Source organism: Sinohyriopsis cumingii, chromosome 1 (assembly GCF_028554795.1).
Source record: "Sinohyriopsis cumingii isolate HCF-2022 chromosome 1, ASM2855479v2, whole genome shotgun sequence".
Taxonomy (NCBI): Eukaryota; Metazoa; Mollusca; class Bivalvia; order Unionida; family Unionidae; genus Sinohyriopsis; species Sinohyriopsis cumingii.
Window position 1 is genome coordinate 93,983,141 of NC_142961.1, and position 23,185 is coordinate 94,006,325.

At 34.4% G+C, this 23,185-nt stretch overlaps 1 protein-coding gene across 1 annotated transcript in view; it reads right to left on the bottom strand.

Moving 5' to 3' along the window:
* Positions 1 to 2,163: 2,163 nt before the first annotated feature.
* The window catches only part of LOC149807363 (solute carrier family 71 member 1-like), an 82,775-nt gene continuing 61,753 nt past the window's right edge, over positions 2,164 to 23,185 (bottom strand). Inside the window, exon 13 of the mRNA XM_089965893.1 lies at positions 2,164 to 16,107. Coding sequence (XP_089822019.1) covers positions 16,052 to 16,107 — 56 coding nt within the window. The 3' untranslated portion in view covers positions 2,164 to 16,051. The remainder of the gene's footprint in view (positions 16,108 to 23,185) is intronic.

Genomic DNA, 23,185 nt, shown 5'->3' on the forward strand with positions numbered 1-23,185 from the left:
CTGCGTACTGTTGATGATGATGATTGGGTTGAAATGTATAAGGGTGGTACGGTAGGCTTAGTCACAGGGTTGACGTGTTTAGCTCGGGAAGGTCGTATTCTCTTCGGTCGTAATAAAGAAGTCTGATACATTTGTTTCAGACTTCTTAACTCCGCTAAAATGTCCAACAGTACCGTGACCGTTTGATTTTCACCCTCTTGTTTCTTTGCTGCTACTTCTTCTTGTTGTTTTTTTCTTACCTCTTCTTCTTGCTGCTGTTGCTGTAGGAGAAAAGCTTGTTCCGCTTCCTTTTGTCGTTGTATAAATTTCTCCAATTCTTCTTTCTGTCTCTGTCTAAAATTCTCCACTTGCGGTAATGAAGAAGGTGACGAAGGTTCCGGAACAAATTCTTGCGAGGTAAGAAAATCCACAAAATCCCAATTTACCTCTTTTGAAAGTAAGTCCGGGTTCCCTTGGGCGGTCTCCACTGCTGGTGCACCCCAGTGAATCGTTTTCTGAGTTTCCGTCATGTTGAATCACTGTCGCATAGATTGACTGCACACAGGCGCTAGCGAATCTATATAGACCACGTGACGTCACAGACTGTTCTCTTCGGATTGGATGCGGACTGACTGAATTTTGTAACGCGTGTTCGGATTGGTGAATGAACTCAATCCGTTTCAATCCTTCCTCTACCTATAAATAAGCGCAGTTCACTGCATTGATTCACCTGTTCTCGTCGCCTCAAGATGTGGACCACAGTTGAATCATCCACCCTTGTGTCTTCAATGATGTTTAGGACGGACATGCTAATGTATGTCCGATCCAAGTGGACCGTTGTCCACAGGACAGACACCAGTCTGTGGATACGTAGGAACTACGTAGAAAGACAAGGATGCCTCAAAAGAGTGCTGATTTACGGTCCTACAGTGAGACGCAGCCTAAGGACAAGAAGAAGACCAATGCGGTGCCACTTATGTTAATGGATACATTAACATAAACCCAAAGGCCCTTTTCAGGTCTCGAAAAGAGAATGACTTTCCATTGCCTACCCCATTTTTTTTTTTTTTTTTTTAAAAAAAAATCCCATGTTAAATTTCCCTTGACGCTATACAGTCCCATGTTCAATTCCCCTTGAGGCTAAACAGTCCCACGATTTTTCGTCCATGTTAAATTTCCCTTGAGGCTAAACAGTCCCACGATTTTTCTCCATGTTAAATTTCCATTGAGGCTAAACCGTCCCGGGGGGGGGGGGGGTCTGTAATGCTAATTCCCATTGAGGCTGAATCGTCCCCCTTCACTACTAATGGGGAAAATTACTTATCAGGGAATACTTAATCTCATTCGTTTTAAAAGAAGTCACTGAAAACATTATATATATTCGTTCTCTATTTTACGCCCTTTTGTTTTCTTCCTACGAATAACCTTTGAACGGGAAATTATAAGTTTGAACAGTACAGATGATGATTGTATTAAGTCACTTAAAAAGATTAAATGAAAGAGTTAATATCATAAAAATATGATCGAAAAATAACGGCAGCAGAAACGTGAAATTAGTTTGTCAATATAATTAGATTTAAGTTTAATTTACCTTATAAAATGAAACTCTGGACGACTTAAGAATCAAAATCAATTATTTCTTGAACGAGTATAGAGTTGATAAACGTTAACATTATCAAACCCATAACAAGTTGCTAGATGTGTTTTTCTCTAATAATATCGATCAAAATGTCTCAGTAATTTTAAACGTGAAAACTATCGGGCTTGTTGGCTGTCTGTCTCTTTTCAAAATGGCTGACAGTTTTCCAAGAATGGAATGTTTGAGCAACGGAGTGATTTAATTGAAAGAGATTTTAATCAAGTTCATGGAGAGAACTTATACTTCTTCGAAATGGCTATTAACGGAAAGCCATTTCGGTGACATTTTACGATTGCCACTTGGTCGTGGTTTACAAATTAGAGACAGAAAGTCATTACTTTCAGGAATGTGTAATAGATGAAATTACGTTCGACTCGCTTATATTTAGATGTCACGTGATTATCGTTTTCCTTTGAAGAAACTTTACCTCTAAGTCATCAAAATCTGAATTGGGTAAAGGAAGCTAGTAAAATAAGCCCAAGAAAAGAAAACAGTATATTTCTATAAAAATATGGCATAGGAAAATAGTATTAACGAACAGAACAGAACTGAACACAACCTTTATTTTTCAACTCCTGTCACATTCTGACACATGAGAAGAGTTTTCAGACATAAATAATAATTTTGCAAGGTTAGAAAACAATTATGACAAAATCAATTTAAAGTTTATTAGGTCACAGAAATTCAAAGTTGCCAAACAATGTATAATAAGAATGCATAGGAAATGAGAACCAAATAGTAACAATATGCAAGGTGAGCGGAAAAGGTCAGATCTCCCTTTTCCAAAACACCTATCCCCCAAACAAGCAACGCAAACAATTAATACATTTCCAAAACTGGGGTGAGTGAGAGTAGTTTTTATAAAAGAGAAGAAAAGATAAAAACGCATTGCACGAAATGAAACAAAAGAAAGTATTGATCTGTTGTATGTAATAACCGTAACCTTAACCACAACTTGTCAAACACACACTCGCAGAAGGATATGAACACTGACTGCAGCAATAAATGCAACAAATTTATGAGTGCGAAAACAAATGAGGATCTAGGCAAAGTAAGAATATAAACGGGCAAGAAATGAATACGTTGTAGTCGTGGTGCAGGTGCTGTTTTATAAAGCACTCCGTGCAGTAAAGAAAAGAAAAAAATAAAATAGTTTCTAGTCTAAACCGGCTTCGCTTGAGAAGTACCATTGACAATTAGGACCTATTAAAATACACGGTAGGTTCCCTGACCAATTTGTTGCACGTGCAGTAGTAGAGAGTCCAGATCAATAGTCCGTTAAATAAGATGACTTTTATATTATAGGTAAGAATATTTTAAAGGTGATTACAGACACTTGTTTGTTAACTCTAGATGTACCGTAAATACTGTCCCACATTTAAAGGCCAACTGCAAACAATATGGACCCTGATGTGCCGGGCGCATTATGCTCCGGCAGATCAGGGTTCATGTTGTTTGTTCTATTAATTAATCGTAACAAACTGCATAGACCCAGACCTGCCGGTGCATTATAAGACGGCAGATCTGGGTAGGTGCAGTTTGTAGATATACTCGACTGATAAGTGAGTTTCGACGGTATATTAAAGGTATAATATGTCAATGTGCTAGTAATACAATCAAATTATAAGTGTTAAGATCAATTAGAGAATAGCGAATCTAAACCTATCAATCTGAATAGTGAATCTATACCTATCTGTCAATTGAATTTGTTGGTCAGTTCAAATTTAGTTCTTAAATTTTCAAATTTTCATATTCGTATATCAAGACTACACAAGTTGATTAAGTATTACCACTATACAGTTAGTGATATTGTCGTCGAATGATCATTACAGTTGAATATGTTCGAACACTTAATATATTGATCAAAATATTTTTGGCCATATTCTATACAGCAAGGAAAAAAATAACTCGTTAGATTTTTCGCCTATATCATTACCGGTTCAAAGATTGTACTTTCTAATAGGAAATACTAATATTTCTCAACAATGATTTTCACTTCGATTGTAGTAGTATGATAATGGCGCTTTAAGAGTACCTGACCAAGTCCAGTTTCCAGGTCCATAACACATCTGGGAATACCCATAACATTTTCCACTGAAGATTTGTTTTAACTCATGTTTGCATCCGCGGTTGTAACCAGCTTTGGCCCCCAAGCGAAGATTTCACACGGTGCCCCAGTTTTATTGTACTGCAAATCAATGCAGGCGCCGTGAGCTCGCAGGCAGACAACTGTATCACTGCTAATGTTGATTTGCGGCTCTCTGCCTGCAGTATACAGTTTCCTCTATAAATCAAGGAAATGTAATATTCTACGTTTCTATAATTCTCAAAGATGAATCAAACATTTCTTGACTTATACAAGATATTGAACATAGCCGGTGTGAAATCGACTCGAATTACTGTTAGTAAATCGAATGACGTACTATCAATGTGAATTACACGTACGAGAGACACATACTTATTTGAGACGTCGTCTGGTTTGAAACAACGCCTGAGCTTTCTAAGATTTCACGTTCATTTGGGTTTGCAAATTCAAACTGCTGTAATCAACATTAAACTAGAAGACGTACGTTGACTGTAAGAACGTGTTCCAACAGCTTGAGACAACAGCGTGTATATCATTTTTAAATAAATACTGTCCACAAGCACAATCCGAGCGGAGACTCGATCCTATTCAGTAAGAATATCATATTAAACATTGACAGCGTGTATATACAATTTTGAAAGCTTCATCGATTGACGCGTGAAGTATTTTGAATGGATTCTTGAGCGTAATGAATGTGGGAATTTAATTGCTAGAGAATTGTATGTTTTGCAACGTCACAGAAAATATTTAGCAACCATTTAGCCTCAATGCGTCATACCGATTTGTCAAAGAGGCCCAAATGTGTTGGATGACTTTTCAAATAAGTATATGGAGCATCTTGATGAATTAATAAAGTTAGGGATCGTGTTTGTGCAAATACGACGAAAACTTGGCGAAGCATTAATAAGAGGCGCGAAAAACTCTTTGTATGATTTTGTGCAAGAAATGTTTCCGTTGCTGACGTATATTGAGACTCCGTGAGCGATCTCTGCGACGACGATATTGAAATGACCAATTAAGACAGCAACATCAAAATGGCCATCGAATACATCAACGTGCAAATCAAATAGAAAACTGCTTTTGACAATAATGTAGCAATGGCATCTACACCAGACATTCATGTTGTGTTTGAATTGATCAACAACGCTGTGAAACGAAGCAGAACAGTCACTTGGAGAAATTCTCCGAAGCCATTTCTAAGTGCAATGAAGCAATGCCACAGCGGAAATATATATGTATATATAATTCATATAAATTAGAGCAAGAATATCCTTTTCCACGCTATTTGAAATATATATTTGTTTTAAAAAAATTACCATCACCCCAACCCTTCTTACATTTCTCCGAAAATTACATGGCCAATCCCTCATCACATGGTTAAAAGAATCATGCTTCTGGTCAGAGAACAATTTTATGATTGTCAAATCGATCATGCTGGCTAAGTGCAACACCACAAATCTTTGACGATGTGTCAATAAACAAAGGTAAAAGATTAGTTGGACCCTGGAAGAAGAATACTCTCATTCAAGAAAAGAATAATATTCCGAATGAGTGGTATAAGTACCATTCGAAACCTCCACTGACTCATCGACATAAAACGCACTGAAGCTGTCTTGCAGGAGATTAAGAGATTATGTCCGCATGTCTCGTCTTTCATTACCAGGTACTGAATCTAAGGTATATTTTATTTTTAAAATACTGCGGATATTTCAAACATTCTTAATATTTTAACTGCTTATTCTTAATATTTTAACTGCCTAGTTTCTTTGAACCCGTCAATAAACTTAGCTGTAATCGATAGGTATAATAACGCTTGATAAAATGATATGCAGCTGCAAGCACAGCACGCCCGACAGCTGCATATAAATGCTTGTGATATAACACAGGTAAATGTTAATGACCTAAAAAGATCGAAATAAAATAATTTTAATAATGTGTAAAAATCATACGGCCAAATCTGTACTTTCTTAGAGTACTTCCCGAATATGTATGAAGGCCGAATTTACGAATGTAATCTCCGCCGTATCAAACAATTCTGACACGGTTTATTCATTTTAAAGATGGTTGTAAATTCACGAAAGAAGAACCAGGTTCTAGAAGATCTTTGCCATTGTTGAGCTGGAACTGTTTGCTGGCTCAATTGACGAAGATACTTGATACACTATGGAAAACATGAATTGTATCGTAATTAGTCAGCTTTTATTTAATGTACTGAAAAAGTATTTGAAGCAAGCTCAGAAATGTTTGTGCAAGATGGGTACCGTATTTGTTGACGGCTGCTCAAAAGCAATCTCGGGTTGAAATTGCCAAACTGCTACTCGTCAGACATGAAAAGATTCACCAGAAACGTAAGAATTTGATTATCACAAGTGATGAAATATGTATTTACTGTTTTCAACCCGACTCGTGAGAAAATAATCATGTTTAGATCGAAGAAAACAAGCAGAGGCTAGAAATCGGAAGTAGTCGAACTGTCGTGAGAGTTCTATAGGCATTATTTCTCGATGCAAAAGTCTTGTCGTCAAAGTACCCGTGCGTGATTCTGCTAGTGTCACTGGACATTTTGTATGATTCCAAAGTGTTGCCAAAGGTGTTGAACACAACCGAATCATCTTCTGCGTACGGTAACCCGAGGTATCTATCTACTCAATGAAAGCTGCAATGCAGTTGAGAAATTATCCAGAAGTGCATGTGAAGTACTTTGATGATATGCATTAATGTACTTATTATTAACAAACAAAGAAATCTGATATGCATTAATGTACTTATTGTTAACAAACAAAGAAATTTTACTGTACAGTGCACTAATATTTAGAACATTTTAAATACCCTCGTACTGCCAAGGTTTGATAACGCAACTATTATAGTAGCCCTGGTGGATTATTCTAATACTTCAGATGTGCGTGTAAATAAAATATGAAATAAAAGCAGTGAGCATAAGCTAATTGTTACTCCTTTAAATACACATGAGGAAAAACATTGGTTTACTGTCTTAAATTTTTTTCAAAATACACATTGAGCAAATAATTGTACACTTCACTATATGTATACATATATGTACACAGTAATTTATACAATGTACAAGATTTCAGACAAATGTTCTACATTCTTAACAAACATTAACTAATGACATGTACATTATGCACCATGTATGTAAAGCTTACTCATTGATGAAGTAAATTTGGTATGTATCACAACTTTGACTTTGAATGGTTTAGGAAAATTCAGATGAAAAAACTATTTTTTTTGTGCTGTTTAAATAAAATGCAGGCTACATTTCTTAAATAGTATTGCTCTGTCATGCAAAAATATTATGCAAAGTCTTTTTTACTTTTAACCATGTAAATGTAAGATGAAAATGTATGAAACTTATTTTTACACCAAGTTATCAAAACATAAAATATCTGAATAATAATAATAATAATTATAATAATAATAATAAAAAGAACAGCAAGAACATATCAATGAATACAGAAATGACCAATCTGATTGTGATATTGCATTATATATAAACCTGATAAACAAGACCAGTACAACTTTTACTGGTGATCAGAGGAGAAATGTCCTTGTTAGATCCTATAGGCTTTCATGTACCTTGCATGACAGAAGTCTAATAGAAAATCCATTCTGAAGAAAACATATTCTATGTGAAAATTCATGAAGCAAATATCCATCTACATACGAAGTAGTATAAGTATTTTCAACACTGACCGTGTCAATATCTGCTATGATGTGAACCAAATTATTACATACAAGATTAATGTTTGGTTTAATTTTTGTAATGTACAGACTGAAATTGTTACAGGGGTACAGTTTAATTTGGGTAGATGTATTTTTTATTTGGATTTGTATAGATCTTCATAACATACCAATACCTAAATATTTATAGGTCTGATGGCCAAAGGTTGTTGTTGTTATAGGGTTTAATGCCATTTTTCAGCACAAGATAGGCTATACATGGTGGCCAGTATTAATGGTGGAAGAACAACCCCGGGAAAACCCTGGACAATATTGGAACATGTGTGTAGGAACTTTTCTCCAAGATGATACTGTAAATTTTATTTTTAAAAAACCTAATGTTTGCATAAAATTATCAGAAACATGACAAATCAGGTATACTGCATACTGAAACAAATCAAAGTCAGGTTCAAAGATTTATCAGGAGGTGCGCAAATTAGCACACACAAAAAATGACACTTAAAGACATGTTCCAATACTGTGATTCTGGGTACTTGTACTGTACATGACTACAAATGTATCGTACTTTTGATAAACCTTATAGAACAAATTATATCCAGTTGAACAGAACTGTGATTCACTCATTTAAAAAAATAATCAAATAATGAGACAGTGCACATATTTTTCTATATATTGCAAAGAAATTGCTACTTCTTCCCTGCCTAAGTTTTACATCATCTGCTCCTTGCCTAGTCATCTGCTGCAAGAATGCAGAATAACAGATAAATAGAACAGAATTAAAAATACAAAAACATTTGTGAAAATGTTACTATTCTGGGCTGTATTGTTTTGGGCCCATTCAAGTTTGGAGGTTGTATCAAAAAGTATACTTTACACTAGAAATGAGCAATCTTAAATAATTAATAAAAAATACAGTTAGAACTACACTAGTTAAGTTAACAATATGGTAAAATGTTGAAAACTTTTGCTGAGAGCCCATATATTTAAGTTATTTTGGGTCTTTCCAACTTTTTGGAGGTAGTAGGAAAAAAAAGTTTTACAATGGAAATGATCAAGTCCTTTGACAGATACTGATCACATGAGTGCTTGATGTAAAATTACTGAAGTTCTACTTTAGTCATAATTCTAGCCAAGAGTTATTGAAAGACAGCATATTTGCTCAGTCCCCTGCATAATTATATAACGGTGTCTACCAAATGTACACTGCAATATAGTATTATTTTCTTTACTACTTATACCACACTTTCTTTCCATGGTAACATTAAAATATGTAATATGGAAAATTGCAGATGTCAAACACAGTGGCATGGACATTATATGCAACTACACAAGAACTAGGTAGAAGTCTGTATCACTGTATCATGATACATACTGTACTGTCACTCCTGTATCACAATATGTACTGAATAGCCTTCATATGGTAAGAGATATTTTGGTATGTTTTGTATCACTATCCAAATGCACAATACACACCTCTAGAAAACTCCAAGTATCAAAAGGACTCTTTATATGACATGCCTGACATGTTTCCAAGTTTGGATGAAATAGCATGAAATGTGTGAGTTATTCTCCAGAAATGAAAATATGTATAGAGATACATTTGGACAGACAGGACACGCATTACATACCAGTTCAATACAATAAAATGGAACAGGAAAACAGTAAGAAGTGATCAACATTTCTAACTGACACCTTACTATAATTTTGCTGATAAAACTTGCCAAACAATCCTGACCAATCTGCAATCAGTCAGCTGTTGATCCTAATGTATTTCGTATGAAAAATTATGTATTTGTCATAAACAGAAATCTCCAAAAACCAAAATTTGAATTATAATTTTCATTATAATATATACTTGCTTATGAGTTCAACTGCAAACTGCACAGACATAGATCTCCTCTCAAATAATGCATCCGCAGATAAGGGTCTGTGCGGTTTGTTTGAAGTAATCAGTCAAACAAACAAGATAAACCCTGATTTGCAAGCATATTATGCTAAGGTAGATCAGAAGCTTTGTAATTTGCAGTCTGACTTGAATTATAAGTGAATGTATGATATAATATCACAAGTCCATTTTAAATGTGCACCTAGTATCTAACTTTAAACCAAGTATCTAACTTTAAAGTAAAAATCTATCTAAAGTAACATTATTCAAGTGAACATAACAATTTATGGAAGACCTTCAGGTCATTAGCCACAGCATTTACAATGAAAGTCATGGACAGCCAATGTACTAGACAAGTCATTCTAATTATCCAAGTCCAATGGAACAACATCATCAAATTTGAAGATTTTTTACTCTATTGTTGTTGTCAGTGACCTACTGATAAAGTAGTTCTTAAAATCCTGCAGAAAATTTCTTTTATTTTTTTATATTTATTTCAATATATTTGTGGCTGAACTTTTTAATCCATTAGTTATACAACTGATTATGAATGTTTTTACGTCAGTGATAACAGAAAGCATTGAGAAAGCAAATTTTCTAAATAAATTATGTTTCTCTGAAAATACATACCCAATCACATAAACATTTGGCAATATAAGATAACTATCTCCCAAATGCAGCCCTTCAAAACGATGTAAAATTTCTTCAGCTTTATCATATAGACAAAGGGCAATAACCCTTACCAATTACGTCCTCTTGACAAAGCCAGGTGTTGCTAGTTTTAAGCTGAGTGATGGATCAATAAGTATGCTTGCATGGCGGAAAGGATGGCAGGTGTTAAAGTAATGTGATCAGGTAAGTATTTTCAAAGCATAATTTACTAAGAAAATTTGGTTTCTCCTTTAAATATGATATTTATCACATTAACATTAGGAGAATAGGTAATAGGAGGGAATGCTTAGTATCCTACCGATACCCCAGGCATCCTTCAAGGGATGAAGGTTGGATTCCTTATATGAAAGACATCCTCCTCTCCTAACTTGGCTGTAGCATAGCCAACAATCTTTATGCCTGTGACAATCATAACCAGTTATGAAAAGAGTTGCTGAACTCTTCTGAACAAGAACAATGTGGGTGAATCCAGTGAAAGAATTAGATTGCATGTAATGCAGGCTGTACTGATGTTAGCATGGTCTGGTGGAGAACTGGGCTGCATTTCTTGTCTCTTGTTCCTTGAGACAGAAACCTGAGAAGGCTGACCAAGTGTGCCAGCCAACAGCTTCTATTATGTCTCAATCAACAACATTGTGTTTGAAAGCAAGGCTCATGAAGATTGTTCTACTTTCATGGGCTGAAATCTTCATAAGGTGACCCTGACCTTTGGAGACTTAAAGAGTATGCTTTAAGTTTTATATGATAAATTCATTGATGCCCTGCTTAAAGATTTAAATCTGTCTGCATTGGGCCATGTTAGGACCAATGAGAGATTCCATTTAGCAAACAGGATGAGAGACAGAGGTCTATTTAAATAAAATTTGGATATGTTTGATAGATCTTTTTTTATGACTGGTATCTAGTCTACCATGATGCCAGAATGGGTTGGATATCATGGAACGGCAGTCTTTGATGGTAATCAGGACCAGCTTAATCTCCTCATAAAGCCAAATATAAAATTCTGTGAATTGTGGGAGTCAGGCACTCAAAGGGACAAAGTTATTGTCTTTGCACCAGTCCCTGAATATATGCCACTCCACCTTGTGATGTCTTCAAATTAAAGGGACTTCCTGCTTGTGAGATTCTCTCCATGATTGAAAAGTTTGAATTTTGTCCTTCAGAGGGAAATCTCGACATGAACCAGGCATGAAGGAGGAGTTGGTCTGGACAGGAATGGAGTATGTATGACCACAGCTGTTTGAGATTTGGCTTTGCCAGAATCTTCCAGGGTGGATCTATCACCAGATCAAGCAGATCATTAGGCAAAGCTTGGAACTAGTATACCTGGCATTGTCAAGGGGAATTAACAGGCAAAGGTTTTTGCTCACTGTCTTCTATGATATAGATGGAAAGAACATTTTCTTACCTTTCTGGAGGGCTAGATTTGGAAGAAAGTAAGCTTATTCCCTAATGTTAATATAACTGGGGAATGTATATGAATAAGAAACTATATTCTATGTTCAAGTCAATCATACTGGCACTGTCCACAGAGGAAATGCCTGTTCAAATTAGTATCTCACCAAATTTTGATTTTCTGGAATTTCAACAATTTGGAAAGGTTGGCATCTCTACTCAGTTCATTACTTTCTCAAGTAAGCACTATGTAGACATTGATGTATCAAACACTCTCCTCCTTTTTCATGTTCCAAACTCTGATGACTGCTTGCCAAGGACTTTCAACAATATCTGCAGTATTTTCCAAACTTTTTAAATGGGCACTTATTCTGAAGGAAGTTTAATTGTAACCTATACTAAGTTGAACATTGGTTCACAACTGCATGTTATGAGAAGCAGTAACTCCAGAGCATAAAGAAAACACAAAACAACATCATGTTTCTGAGAATGAAATTCTATTAAAAAAGTGAATCAACATATTGTTTTAAAATGTATTTATGTTATTAAATTCAAGGTTTTGGGCAAAATTCATGACTTTTTAATTTTAAAAAAAATATTATACTTAAAACCCTCTCCCAAAAATAAATGAAATTTTCACAACAATCCCACAAGCCAGATTGTTTTCAAGGTTGTATGAACCATATTCTTACAGGGCCCTTCTCAACATAGGTCACTTCATGAAAAGAGGCAAGTTTATTCTTTATACATGAAACCTGTCTTAAGACCAACCCTTTTGCCAACAAAAAGTGGTCTCAAAAGATAGGTGGCCTGTCATTATATATCACTGTATTACATAAAACAGTTGATCAGTGTATGAAAACTCAGATAACCCATGACAGGTGGTCTTTTTCAAAACCTATTTACTGCAGGTTTTATCAAACAGTTACTCATGTGAAAGATTTCCATTCCAAGAGACTATCATGTTACAACAGAAGGGATGGGCTCAATGATCTGCAGTTGTTTATTCTAAGAAAAAGAAAATGGTATGTTTTTATCATTTATAAAATATTGTTGGACTAGGACAGGCATAGTCTGTCATACAGGGTACGACTATATAAAATATTAAAAAATTTATATGAATATTTGTAATTAGAAATACAATCAGGTAAACAAAACATGATGCTACAGTTACTCATTTCCAGAAAATAAGAGTGTATGTTTAAAAAAATATCTGAGAATCTTTCAAAAATTAAAAATTAAGTGGAGCAAGTGCTTTCTATTTTGTATTATGAATGAAAATATGAATCTGGGCATATGAACTAGGAACAAATCAAAACAGCACCATCTGAATTATACACTCCTATCCATAATTTACAGTGACATCATCATTGGTACTAAACTAAACAAAAACTATCTCTTTGACTCATTTGAGTAGGTGATTTACTCAGTTTTTTACCTATTCAGGTGTAATGCCATTTTTGTTTTATAAATAACATTTATTACTAATAAGATGATGAATTTATTTGGAAGATTTTCAAAGATTAATTGAAACAAAATTCTAAAATAACCGTACTGAAGGCAATCTAAATGGAAAGACCCCAAGGAAATAAGAAGTTTCCACTACCAGTAAATAATGTACCTGATGTTTCTCATATTTTAAAATAATAAACTTGTAGACTCAAACATTATGAACACAACAGTGCCGAAGAATGCAGGTACTTCCCAATATACCAGAGTGTACTATTTCTGTACCTGGCTTGTGAAATATTGCAAAAAGAAACTTAAAACACTGCCCTTAGAAAAGTGTCTACCATGGTGCAATTGGAAAAATGATGTATGTGTCAGTATTTGATAATACTGGTAAGAAATGAAATAAAATATCCACCACAAGCGCAAAATCTGCAGTCGGGAAATATCAGAGCAGAAAATTTAAACTTGGAACTTACAATTCAGAAAAAAATCTTGTTCTTCCAAAACTATGCAGAGAATAAATAAAAATTATCAAAATTCCATACTTAGCTAATTCATGCTGTATAAATTCCATTTAACATAGTCTCCAATTTCTGAATCTGCAGCTAGAGTTCAAATTTTGTACTCCTGATATCACAAAACATCCAGATCATGTACGACAATTTGATTAATTGGCAGTCTGTCACTGTTAATCAATAGATCGCTGTCTATAAATACTGAGCTGAAGTCTATTTGGAAAACTGATGAGGTATTTTCTAAAAACAATGTACAATGTATATTATAATGTGAACATTTATAAACTAACTATGCACGCTGATAAAAATAATTTAAAGTCAATCAATTATCAGTAATGAATGGAAAATACAAATTTAAATCATAATACAACTGTCCTTCTCTTATGTACCACTCCATGTGCAATAAAAATGTGGTCTAATACAATGGGTGGTCACTGATATGGGGTCCAAAATGACTGAAATATACTAGTGTGGTATCTTGAAAGGAGGCTTTTTACAAGGGATGGCCTTTCTGAAGATGAGTCTGTCAAGAGAGGAACCAATGTAACTTCTTTGATAGAGTCTCATTAATATCTACACAATGCAGTTGTCTGACAAACTGCATACTTCAAACTGATCTTGACAAAATTGATGTCCAAAATTAATGTGTGTGCGTGTGTGTGTGTGTGTGTGTGTACACATACAAACATACATACATGCACACAAATACATGTTACATAATGTTTCTTTCAATTGACGTTTTCATTGTGCATCATGGTTATGAAACTTTATTTATTACAAATTCTGAACACTGTTATACAGCATTTATCATATTAAAATTAAAGTTTTTGGCAGCAAATGTCAAAACATTTCATTGACCATGATACACTACATCAGTGGCTTCAAATGTTTATCAGAATACAGGAAATATCTTATAATACTGATAATGAAATAAATCAGTTCATAACTAAAGCTGATAATTTGATGGAATTACAACTGTAAACATTATCACATAAACACATGAAATCTCTATACTTTGATTTAGTAAGCAAATGCAAGCTATTTCAGTTCAACTTATATGACAGAAAATAATCACTTTTCATTTGGTTTAGATTATTTTTCAAACAATGAAGCATGCAGCTCTGGCTTACAAATTTTCACAAAATGATTCACAAAAATGACCAAAGCAACAGGCCTATTTAACACTTTCGTTAGTGACTCAAGATTCATTCACATCAGCTGGGTCTGCGATTATTTATAGTTAATTGGATAGGTGATAACAAGAGTTTCCTCAAAGAGCCTGATGCTCCATTGAGGTAAAAGAAATTCCTGCAATTTAAGATAAGATCATTTCTTCTTTTAAAGAGTCAAGTGTTGAAATCATCTCCGATATTTTTATGGTGGCCATAGTGGATGTCAGATCAGCATCATTTGGATTTAGGCCAAACTAGAAACTAAGTCTTTTGGTAAAAGATGTATGTCAATATGACTTTCCCATCAAGACAAGTAGTGATGACAAGGTTTTTAAGAAAGCAGTAACCATGGCCATAATGGAAGTCCAATTGACACCATTTTCATTTTAGGACCAAAAGACTTCACAACAAGTCTTTTAGTGAAATCCATCTAGGAGGAGTTGCAATAACAATATTTCAAAGAGGCTACTGTGGTATCCATAATGGAGGTCAGATCGGCACCATTTTTATTTGGGACAAACCAGAAGCCTTAAGTTGTACACCTGGTTGATATAACTTTATGTTCAGGTCAAGCAGCAAAAGCAAGACTTTCAAGATGGATTTCTTACTGGCACAGTTTTCAACTTGGATGAACAAAGCATCATCATAAATCTTTTAGTGAAAATCACATGTTGATATGACCATTAATTTATCCGAAGTAGCACTGTGGCTATGTTTTTGAGTGGCACAATTTTCATTTAGGACCAACTAGATATCATAAGTCAGTATTCAAGTGGAGTAGAGATAAAAAGATTTTCCAGATGACCACTGTGGTGGGGATAATGGATGTCTGAGCAGCACCATTTTCATCTAAGACCAGCTAGAGCAAAGGTTAAATGTGCATGTAGGAGTAGTAGTTATAAGAAACTTAAGCTAATGGATAGAAGAATGATAGATGAAAGGCCATCGCATAAACTAGTCTGGTCTACAACCATTACAGCCAAAAGCTCATTACAAAATATTAACTGCAAAAATATGAACTTTGTCCATCTTTAAAATTTTATACAAAATTAATCCACAATATGTCAAAATTCTTCCATTTTACTGGATCACTTCAAGTTTTGAAATCTGTTTGACCGTAAATAGATTCTGACATTGGAAGCTATCAGTTATGACAAGTAAAAAGACTGATTTATCAATATTCCAAATTTGAGAGAACTAATCCCCATCAAGAACAGAAACAGTCCTGGTATTTTTTTACTCCAACTGTTTTCTGTTCTGCCCTGTAGACATAGAAAATCACCCTGCAATTATTACAGCCTCTTGTACAAAGGTAAATTTAAGTGAAACAGCTCTAGATCCATGTATAAGAAAGTATTTACTTTTATCAACAGTATGATCTACATCATTAGTAACACAAAAGCACTGAGTATGCATCCAAAGATCACAAATACCTGATGACATAAATGTTAGAATAAATGAAGATAAAAGCACTAGCTATCTCTTTTGGCCATTTTTCCAATATTCAAGATGGCAGACCCCTAACCATTTGATTGCAATCCGGTATTTCCACTTTAGCTATAATTCTTCCTCACTCTCACTAATTAAAGGTTCAGCTTCATGTTTCTTCAAACCTGAAAGATACATAAAGCAATAGATTATGGTTTCAAAACACTAATATTAATTGTACATATGGTCTGAACATTCTCTACAATACATGTATGGGACAGCAATTTTCACAGTTGAAGGGAGGTAAAATTTAAAAGTTAGGTTAAATCAGATGCTGGTTATCAAAGATGGATGGTACAGACCTCGAGTCAGAAAGTGCTCCCTCCCCCCTCCCCATCATTTGGAAATTTTCTTAAGTCTGGTTTTCTTAAAGCTTGTTATATAAAATATTATCATGTAATTGTGCTTGTATGTGTATAATATAACTTATGACAAGAAAACTTCTGATGATGTCCACAAAATTATAGGTACATGTATTCACAAACTTGGCTAGAGGTAAATGTTCCTGTATAATGAAATTATATGCACTTACATACACATCAGAATTTATCAGGTTTGTACACCTAACTCCCAAAATAAATAAAAAACTGTTTTATAAAGAAAAATGAAAGAAATATTTAATAAACACTAAAACAACATCATCATTATTATTATTACAATTGTGTACCTTGAAATACATGGGCTGAAAACAAAACCCTGATTCATGAACTCAGACCATACTTTGTTTATAACCTGTGTGTGAGTGTGTGTGTGATTTGGAATTTTAACATAGCTTTAACAATGTTTCAGTCATATCACTACGATGTCTGCAGTGTGACAGTTTATGTGATGTCTAGCACTGGGGCATCATGCCACAGACATGTAGCATGATGTCCCACCCAGTCACATTATCCTGACACCAGACCGACCAGTCCTAACACTAACCTCTTAATGCTGAGCGCCAAGCGAGGCAGCTGTTAGTACCATTTTTATAAGTCTTTGGTATGACTCGGCCGGGGATCAAACCCGTGCCCTCCCACAAGAAATTTGCAAAGAAACACAGCATGCCCTCACCATTATAAGGCATTTATTACAATATACTTCCTTTTATAAGTAAATAAGGTATTGGATCCAGTAACATTATGCTGCAGTAAAATTATATATTTACTATGCTTCATTATAACATATACCGTATTTACCGCATATATATATGTTGGGACATGACAAAAAAAATTTTTTTTCCTGTCCCAGAACTTATGGTGAAACATTTTTTCACTTGGGTCATATGTCCCAATACTTAAGAAACGTGCTTGCCCCCCCCCCCCCCGACTGCACATTGCAATAAAATAACTAAATAAAATGCTTAATTGATAATAAAAAGAAAGAAACTAACCTTGTGTTGTTATCATTTATTCCTTTTTCAACATAGGATTAAAGAATAAAATATTTCCATGAAATCTGTATAAGTAGCGTAGGCTTCCATACTGTAGCGTGAATCAATTATGTCCGGGGGGGGGCCACCAGACAGATGCCCCCCACCTAGCCAAAGAGTAATTGTGTTTTTATGTATTTCTGAATCCCCCCGATATGTTGCAATGTATTCTTTATTTACCCACAGACATCAATGCTCCTTTGTATTAATTGTAACCATAGATGCCAAGCACATAGAAGCCCTGGTGGTGAATAAACATGACTGGCAGCAAGCAGTTAACTCCTTCTTTGAACCTACTGACAGGACATCAAAGACAAAAGGTTATTTTTATTACAAAGCAAGCCAATCTCAGAAGCCGACTTTGGCTACTTTTTTGTAAAGGATATTAATACAAAGATTATTTTATTGCAAAGCAAGCCGACATCAGAAGCTGACTATGGATTCTGTGAAGTGAGCCGATTTAAAAAAAAAATTTGAATATACAAAGATGGCTGAGATATGGAAGCAAACTTGGGTTCCTTTTTAACTGTATTCACGGGAATTTTGAAAATAAATTGAAGCAATGGAACAAATTTTAAAGTGACACAATATAGTGCTTTGTGCACAGATGTATATGACCCAGTGTCACCCAGAATATTTGGAGAAAATAAAATCATGTGATGAATTCGTGAAGGCCAGAAGAGAAGCAAACAATTTCACAAATGAGGGAAATAATCAATCAATATATTGAAGACAACTACCATTCACGCATTGCACGGTGTTAGGTGCAAAATAGCCAAGAATAATTTATATCCAGGTCTACTGTATTACAGTATCTCGCAAATAAAACTCATTATTTAAAAACACATTCACTTGAATGCAAGTGACAATCTTTTTGCCAGCACAGGTTACAAAAGTATCATTACTATTTACCTGCAGACATCAGTGCACCTTTGTATTAATTATTACTACAGATGCAATGCACATAAAAGCCCTGGTGGTAAATAAACACAACTGGCAGCCAGCAGTAAACTTCTTCTTTGAACTTACCGACAGGACATCAAAGACGAAGGTTATTTTTATTACAAAGCAAGCCAACATTGGAAGCTGATTTTGGACTCGGAAGCCGAATTTTTTTTAAAAGGATATCAATACAAAGTTATTTTATTGTAAAGCAAGCTGACCTCGGAAGCTGACTCAGGATTCTTTTAAGTGTGCCGATTTTTTATTTTTTAGCTTTGAATATACAAAGACGGCCAAGATATGGAAGCTAACTTTGGTTCCTTTTCACCACTTTTCATGAAAATTTTTAAAATAAAGTGAAACAATGGAACAGTTTTTAAAGTTACACAATATACTGCTTCGTGCGTGAACATCGATGACCCAGTATCATCCAGAAGATTTGGAAAAAATAAAATCATGTGATGAATTCGTGAAGGCCAAAAGAGAAACATTATTTTGCTGACAATATCATCATTAACATGGATGAAAATAGAGAGTACTTTGATCACATTTCTGGATGGACTGACGATAAGATGGGCATCAAAAGTGTGATAATTAGCAAGACTAGTGCAGATTTGAAAAAAATCTGACTTTTGTCCTTGCAGTTTCTGCTTCAGGTGCTGTGTTGCCTCTAACAATTTTACACGATATGAGAAAGCTAAAAAAAATATTCATGTACCAAAAGAACAGATCATATGTGTGCAGGAGAAGGGTTGTGCTGATGAGATGCTGCTGCAGTGGATTAAAAAGTTTTATCTCAAGTACACAGTTTTATATTTTTTAAAATAAAATTTCAGCTGGAGTGCAACTTCTGACATGTAATTTTCGAATGATTTAAAAGGTGTCCCACAACTTACGACTAAAAAAAACGATGTGTCCCAGAACATACAGTGCACAAAACATTACTTTCAAAATTAATTTATAGTGTCCCAATATATACGCTAAATATGGTAATGCAGTATATATTCTATGGCTCCTGAGGACAATGTTACGGTAAAGGAGAAATTAAGTGTTCCTGTGTATTGATGTCATATACACAACAAAGTGTGTCAGGTTTAATACCATAAAGAGTACTGTAAATGTTCCTGTGTATTTATGTCATACTCACAACAAATGTTTAGCACTAAAATGAGTACTATAAATCTGTGTTTTGATGTCGTAAACACAACAAATGTTTAGTACCATAAAAAGTACTGTAAATGTTCTTGTGTACTGATGTCACATACACAACAAACTGTAAACATTTCTGAGTATTGATGTCATATACATAACAGTGTGTCATGTTTAGAAATTTAATAAAATGTATCAAGACAAAAATGAATGAGATGTTTGATACAACAATGTGTGATGTCATTATGTAATTATTACAATTATGTGTAGAAATCATTCATTAAAAGACCATGAGCAAGAAAGTGAAACCCACTCCTCTTTTTGTAGGAATTTAGAAAAGTATGGTTTTATTATAGATTATCATATCAAAGATTAAAATAAAATTCTTTGCCTCCTTAACAAGTAGCTATTATGAGTTATGACAAGGATACGTTCTGGTTATTTCAGAAAGCAAGCCATTCAGAAATGGGACTAGGGATTAATACTCCTATATACTGAATTCATCTACACATCAAAGAAGATCAACTTTGCTATAGGCAATTAATTAATGAAAAATAAAAATGGATCAAAACAGATTTTTATCATCGTCTTACACCCATGTCATTTTTAAATACTAGTTTAAAACTGCCTCTTAAATAAAGTCCATGGACTGTAAACTACTCTCTATACATTTACTGCCCCAGAAATTTTTATAACAATATTGTCATATGAAAAGGTAAAATAAAATTGTTTGCCTCTTTTTTTATACTTCTATTGTACAGACTAAAGAAGTGGAAAATTTCATGAATCAACTTACAATTTTTGTTCTAAATAAATCCATTAAAATCTATAATGCATGACATTTTAAATCCATTTATATGATAAGTCTATGAAATCAATTATGGGTAACATACCAGGACAAAAATAGTTCTCAGAATGATCCAATTCACAATATCATGTAATATGTTAATTCTTCACTTCTTACAAATAAACAATTAAAGAAAAGTCCACATTTTTGCGAGTCACTATCCTATAACAGAGCTAATGTGATCGGGTACAAAGTCCAAGAATTCATCCTCCACCGTCATCTAGTCATTGCAAATCATTGTCATATAGTCAACATAAATGTTGTCCAACTCAGTTTCCTCAGCTTCACTGTCAAATGTGGGTGCTTATGTACAGACTGAGCTTGGACTCTTTGATAATTCGGTGAGTGAAATCTATTAAAGGCTGCAAGTGAACATGTCTCAATTGTGTATCTAGATCAAAGGGAGTTCAAATAACCACCCTCTACTACTTGGCACTGAACAAATACCAAACTCACTGCTTGATCAAAGGGTTATCACACAGAAAACAAAGAAGGTGCTGCCTTTACTTAGGGCTTAAGTTCAAACACTCTCTGAATGATGTCAAACTCCATTTGGCACTGAACAAGTACATATACTAAATCTGCTGCTCAAACAAAAGGATTGTCGACTGGAAAATAAAGTGAGTGCTTCCTTTACAAGCAAAGGGTTTATCGGCCATGTGCATAGGTAGAAAAGTTGGGAAATATCACTTCAGAATACCTTATCTTATGGAAAAGGAAACTATAACTTTAAGCAAAACTTTTATTGCATCAGACACAGTAGTAATGCTGCAAAATACAACATTAATACAAATACAGGTTGTTAGTACTTGCATGAAACAGGAAGCAATATACTTGCTAGTAAACACCTATGGTAAACAACACTGACAGACACTTCACACTGCAGTGAACAGTATTTAATTTAAACATAATATTTTTAAATTATTAAAATCCAAATGTGTAGTTACATGTATGGTGTAATGAATACCATCATGAAACTGATAAACACAGTACCCACTAGATAAAATATACATTTCTGAATGGGAATAGAGGCATGAAAATTGACAAATATTTGAATTGACATGATCCCTAGATTTATCAAAATATTTTATATGTCACACTTATAACATGATCCCTACTATGCATGAACCAAATTTTCATTAATAAAGGTTGACTTATAAGCAAGTATATATCATATAAAGCTGTGTACTCAATTTGAAATCCTTAACTAAAACTGAATCACACCTATGGTGTATTATTTTGATAATCTGTATAAGCTGTTCTACTGAAATTTATGTATCTTGTATTCTAACATTTATTTCTGTAATCTGGTTTGTGGAAGCTTAACAAAAGGAAGAACTCTGTAACCTCAAACCTGTGATCCCAAAGGACAATACTGTGGTTAGTTACCTTGCTCAACTTTAAATATAGCAGACTGGTATTTTAACACATTAAACCCTGGTGATGAGTTTAAGTGGCAGGAGGTAGTAGCCTACTGCCGAGCTCTGTAGCATCGAGGTCATATAAGATACACTAAAGTGGGTGGTATTATAGAAAGGTAGACAGATGTAGCTCTACAATGATACCAAATAATCTGGAATTTCTAGTTGCACTACAAAATACAGAGGGTAAAACCTCATTTTTTGGACCTGATTTTTTTTCTACCCAAAATTCGCCCGTGGTTAGAATCCAATTTTGTGTCCGGATTTTAGACTTTTTGCTCTCAGATCTAAGGCAAACCAGTATGAACTGCAAACAGACAGATGAACCTTTGCAAAAAGTAGGATAAGACAGGCATTTGGAATAGAGAGTGGTCTCAATGCGAAAATAATGGGTCCATTAAGCAAAATAAAATTTTTAGAAAAAAACAAAACAACTCCAACTTTTACCCTTCTGCTTATGCGCGAGCCAAATAGCCAATGAAAAACAATGTTTCTAACACAACTAGGCAGTATATTATTGGAAGATCACCTGGAAGTTGGTGTTTTCAGATGTATTCAGAAATAGCTTTCAAAATATGTTTCCTACTCGAATTTCAGACGAAAACGACAAAAACCTCCAGGGCTTAATGTGTTAATGGGTGCATTTTGATGACATCACCAAATTTGAATATTCCTTGCGTATTAATCACTTGTGCATCGACACTGCACATAAATTACAAATTTAGAGATTCCTTGACAATTTGTAAAAAAATTAAAAAATCCTTGTAAACACATTTTAACCCCTGGTGACGAGTTTAAGTGGCAGGAGGTAGTAGCCTACTGCCGAGCTATGTAGCATCAAGGTCATGTATGATACACTAAAGTGGGTGGTATTATAGAAAGGTAGACAGATGTAGCTCTACAATGGTATCAAATAATCTGGAATTTCTAGATGCACTACAAAATACAGAGGTAAAAACTTCTATTTTTTGGACCTGATTTTATTTCTACCTAAAATTCGCCCGTGGTTGGAATTTAATTTTGTGTCCGGATTTTAGACTTTTTGGTCTTATATCTAAGGTAAACCAGTATGAATTGCAAACAGATAGATGAACCTTTGCAAAAAGTAGGATAAGATGGGCATTTGGAATAAAGAGTGGTCTCAATACGAAAATAATGGGTCCATTAAGCAAAATAAAAAAATAAATAAAAAAGAACTCAAACATTTACCCTTCTGCTTATGCGCAAGCCAAACAGCCAATGAAAAACAATGTTTCTAACTAAGCCGTATGCTATTGGAAGATCACCTGGAAGTTGGTGTTTTCGGATGTATTCAGAAATAGCTTTCAAAATGTGTTTCCTACTCGAATTTCAGACGAAAACAACAAAAACCTCCAGAGGTTAATGTGTTAAAGGAGAACAAAACTGATTACGTTACTGCATATGATTTGAGA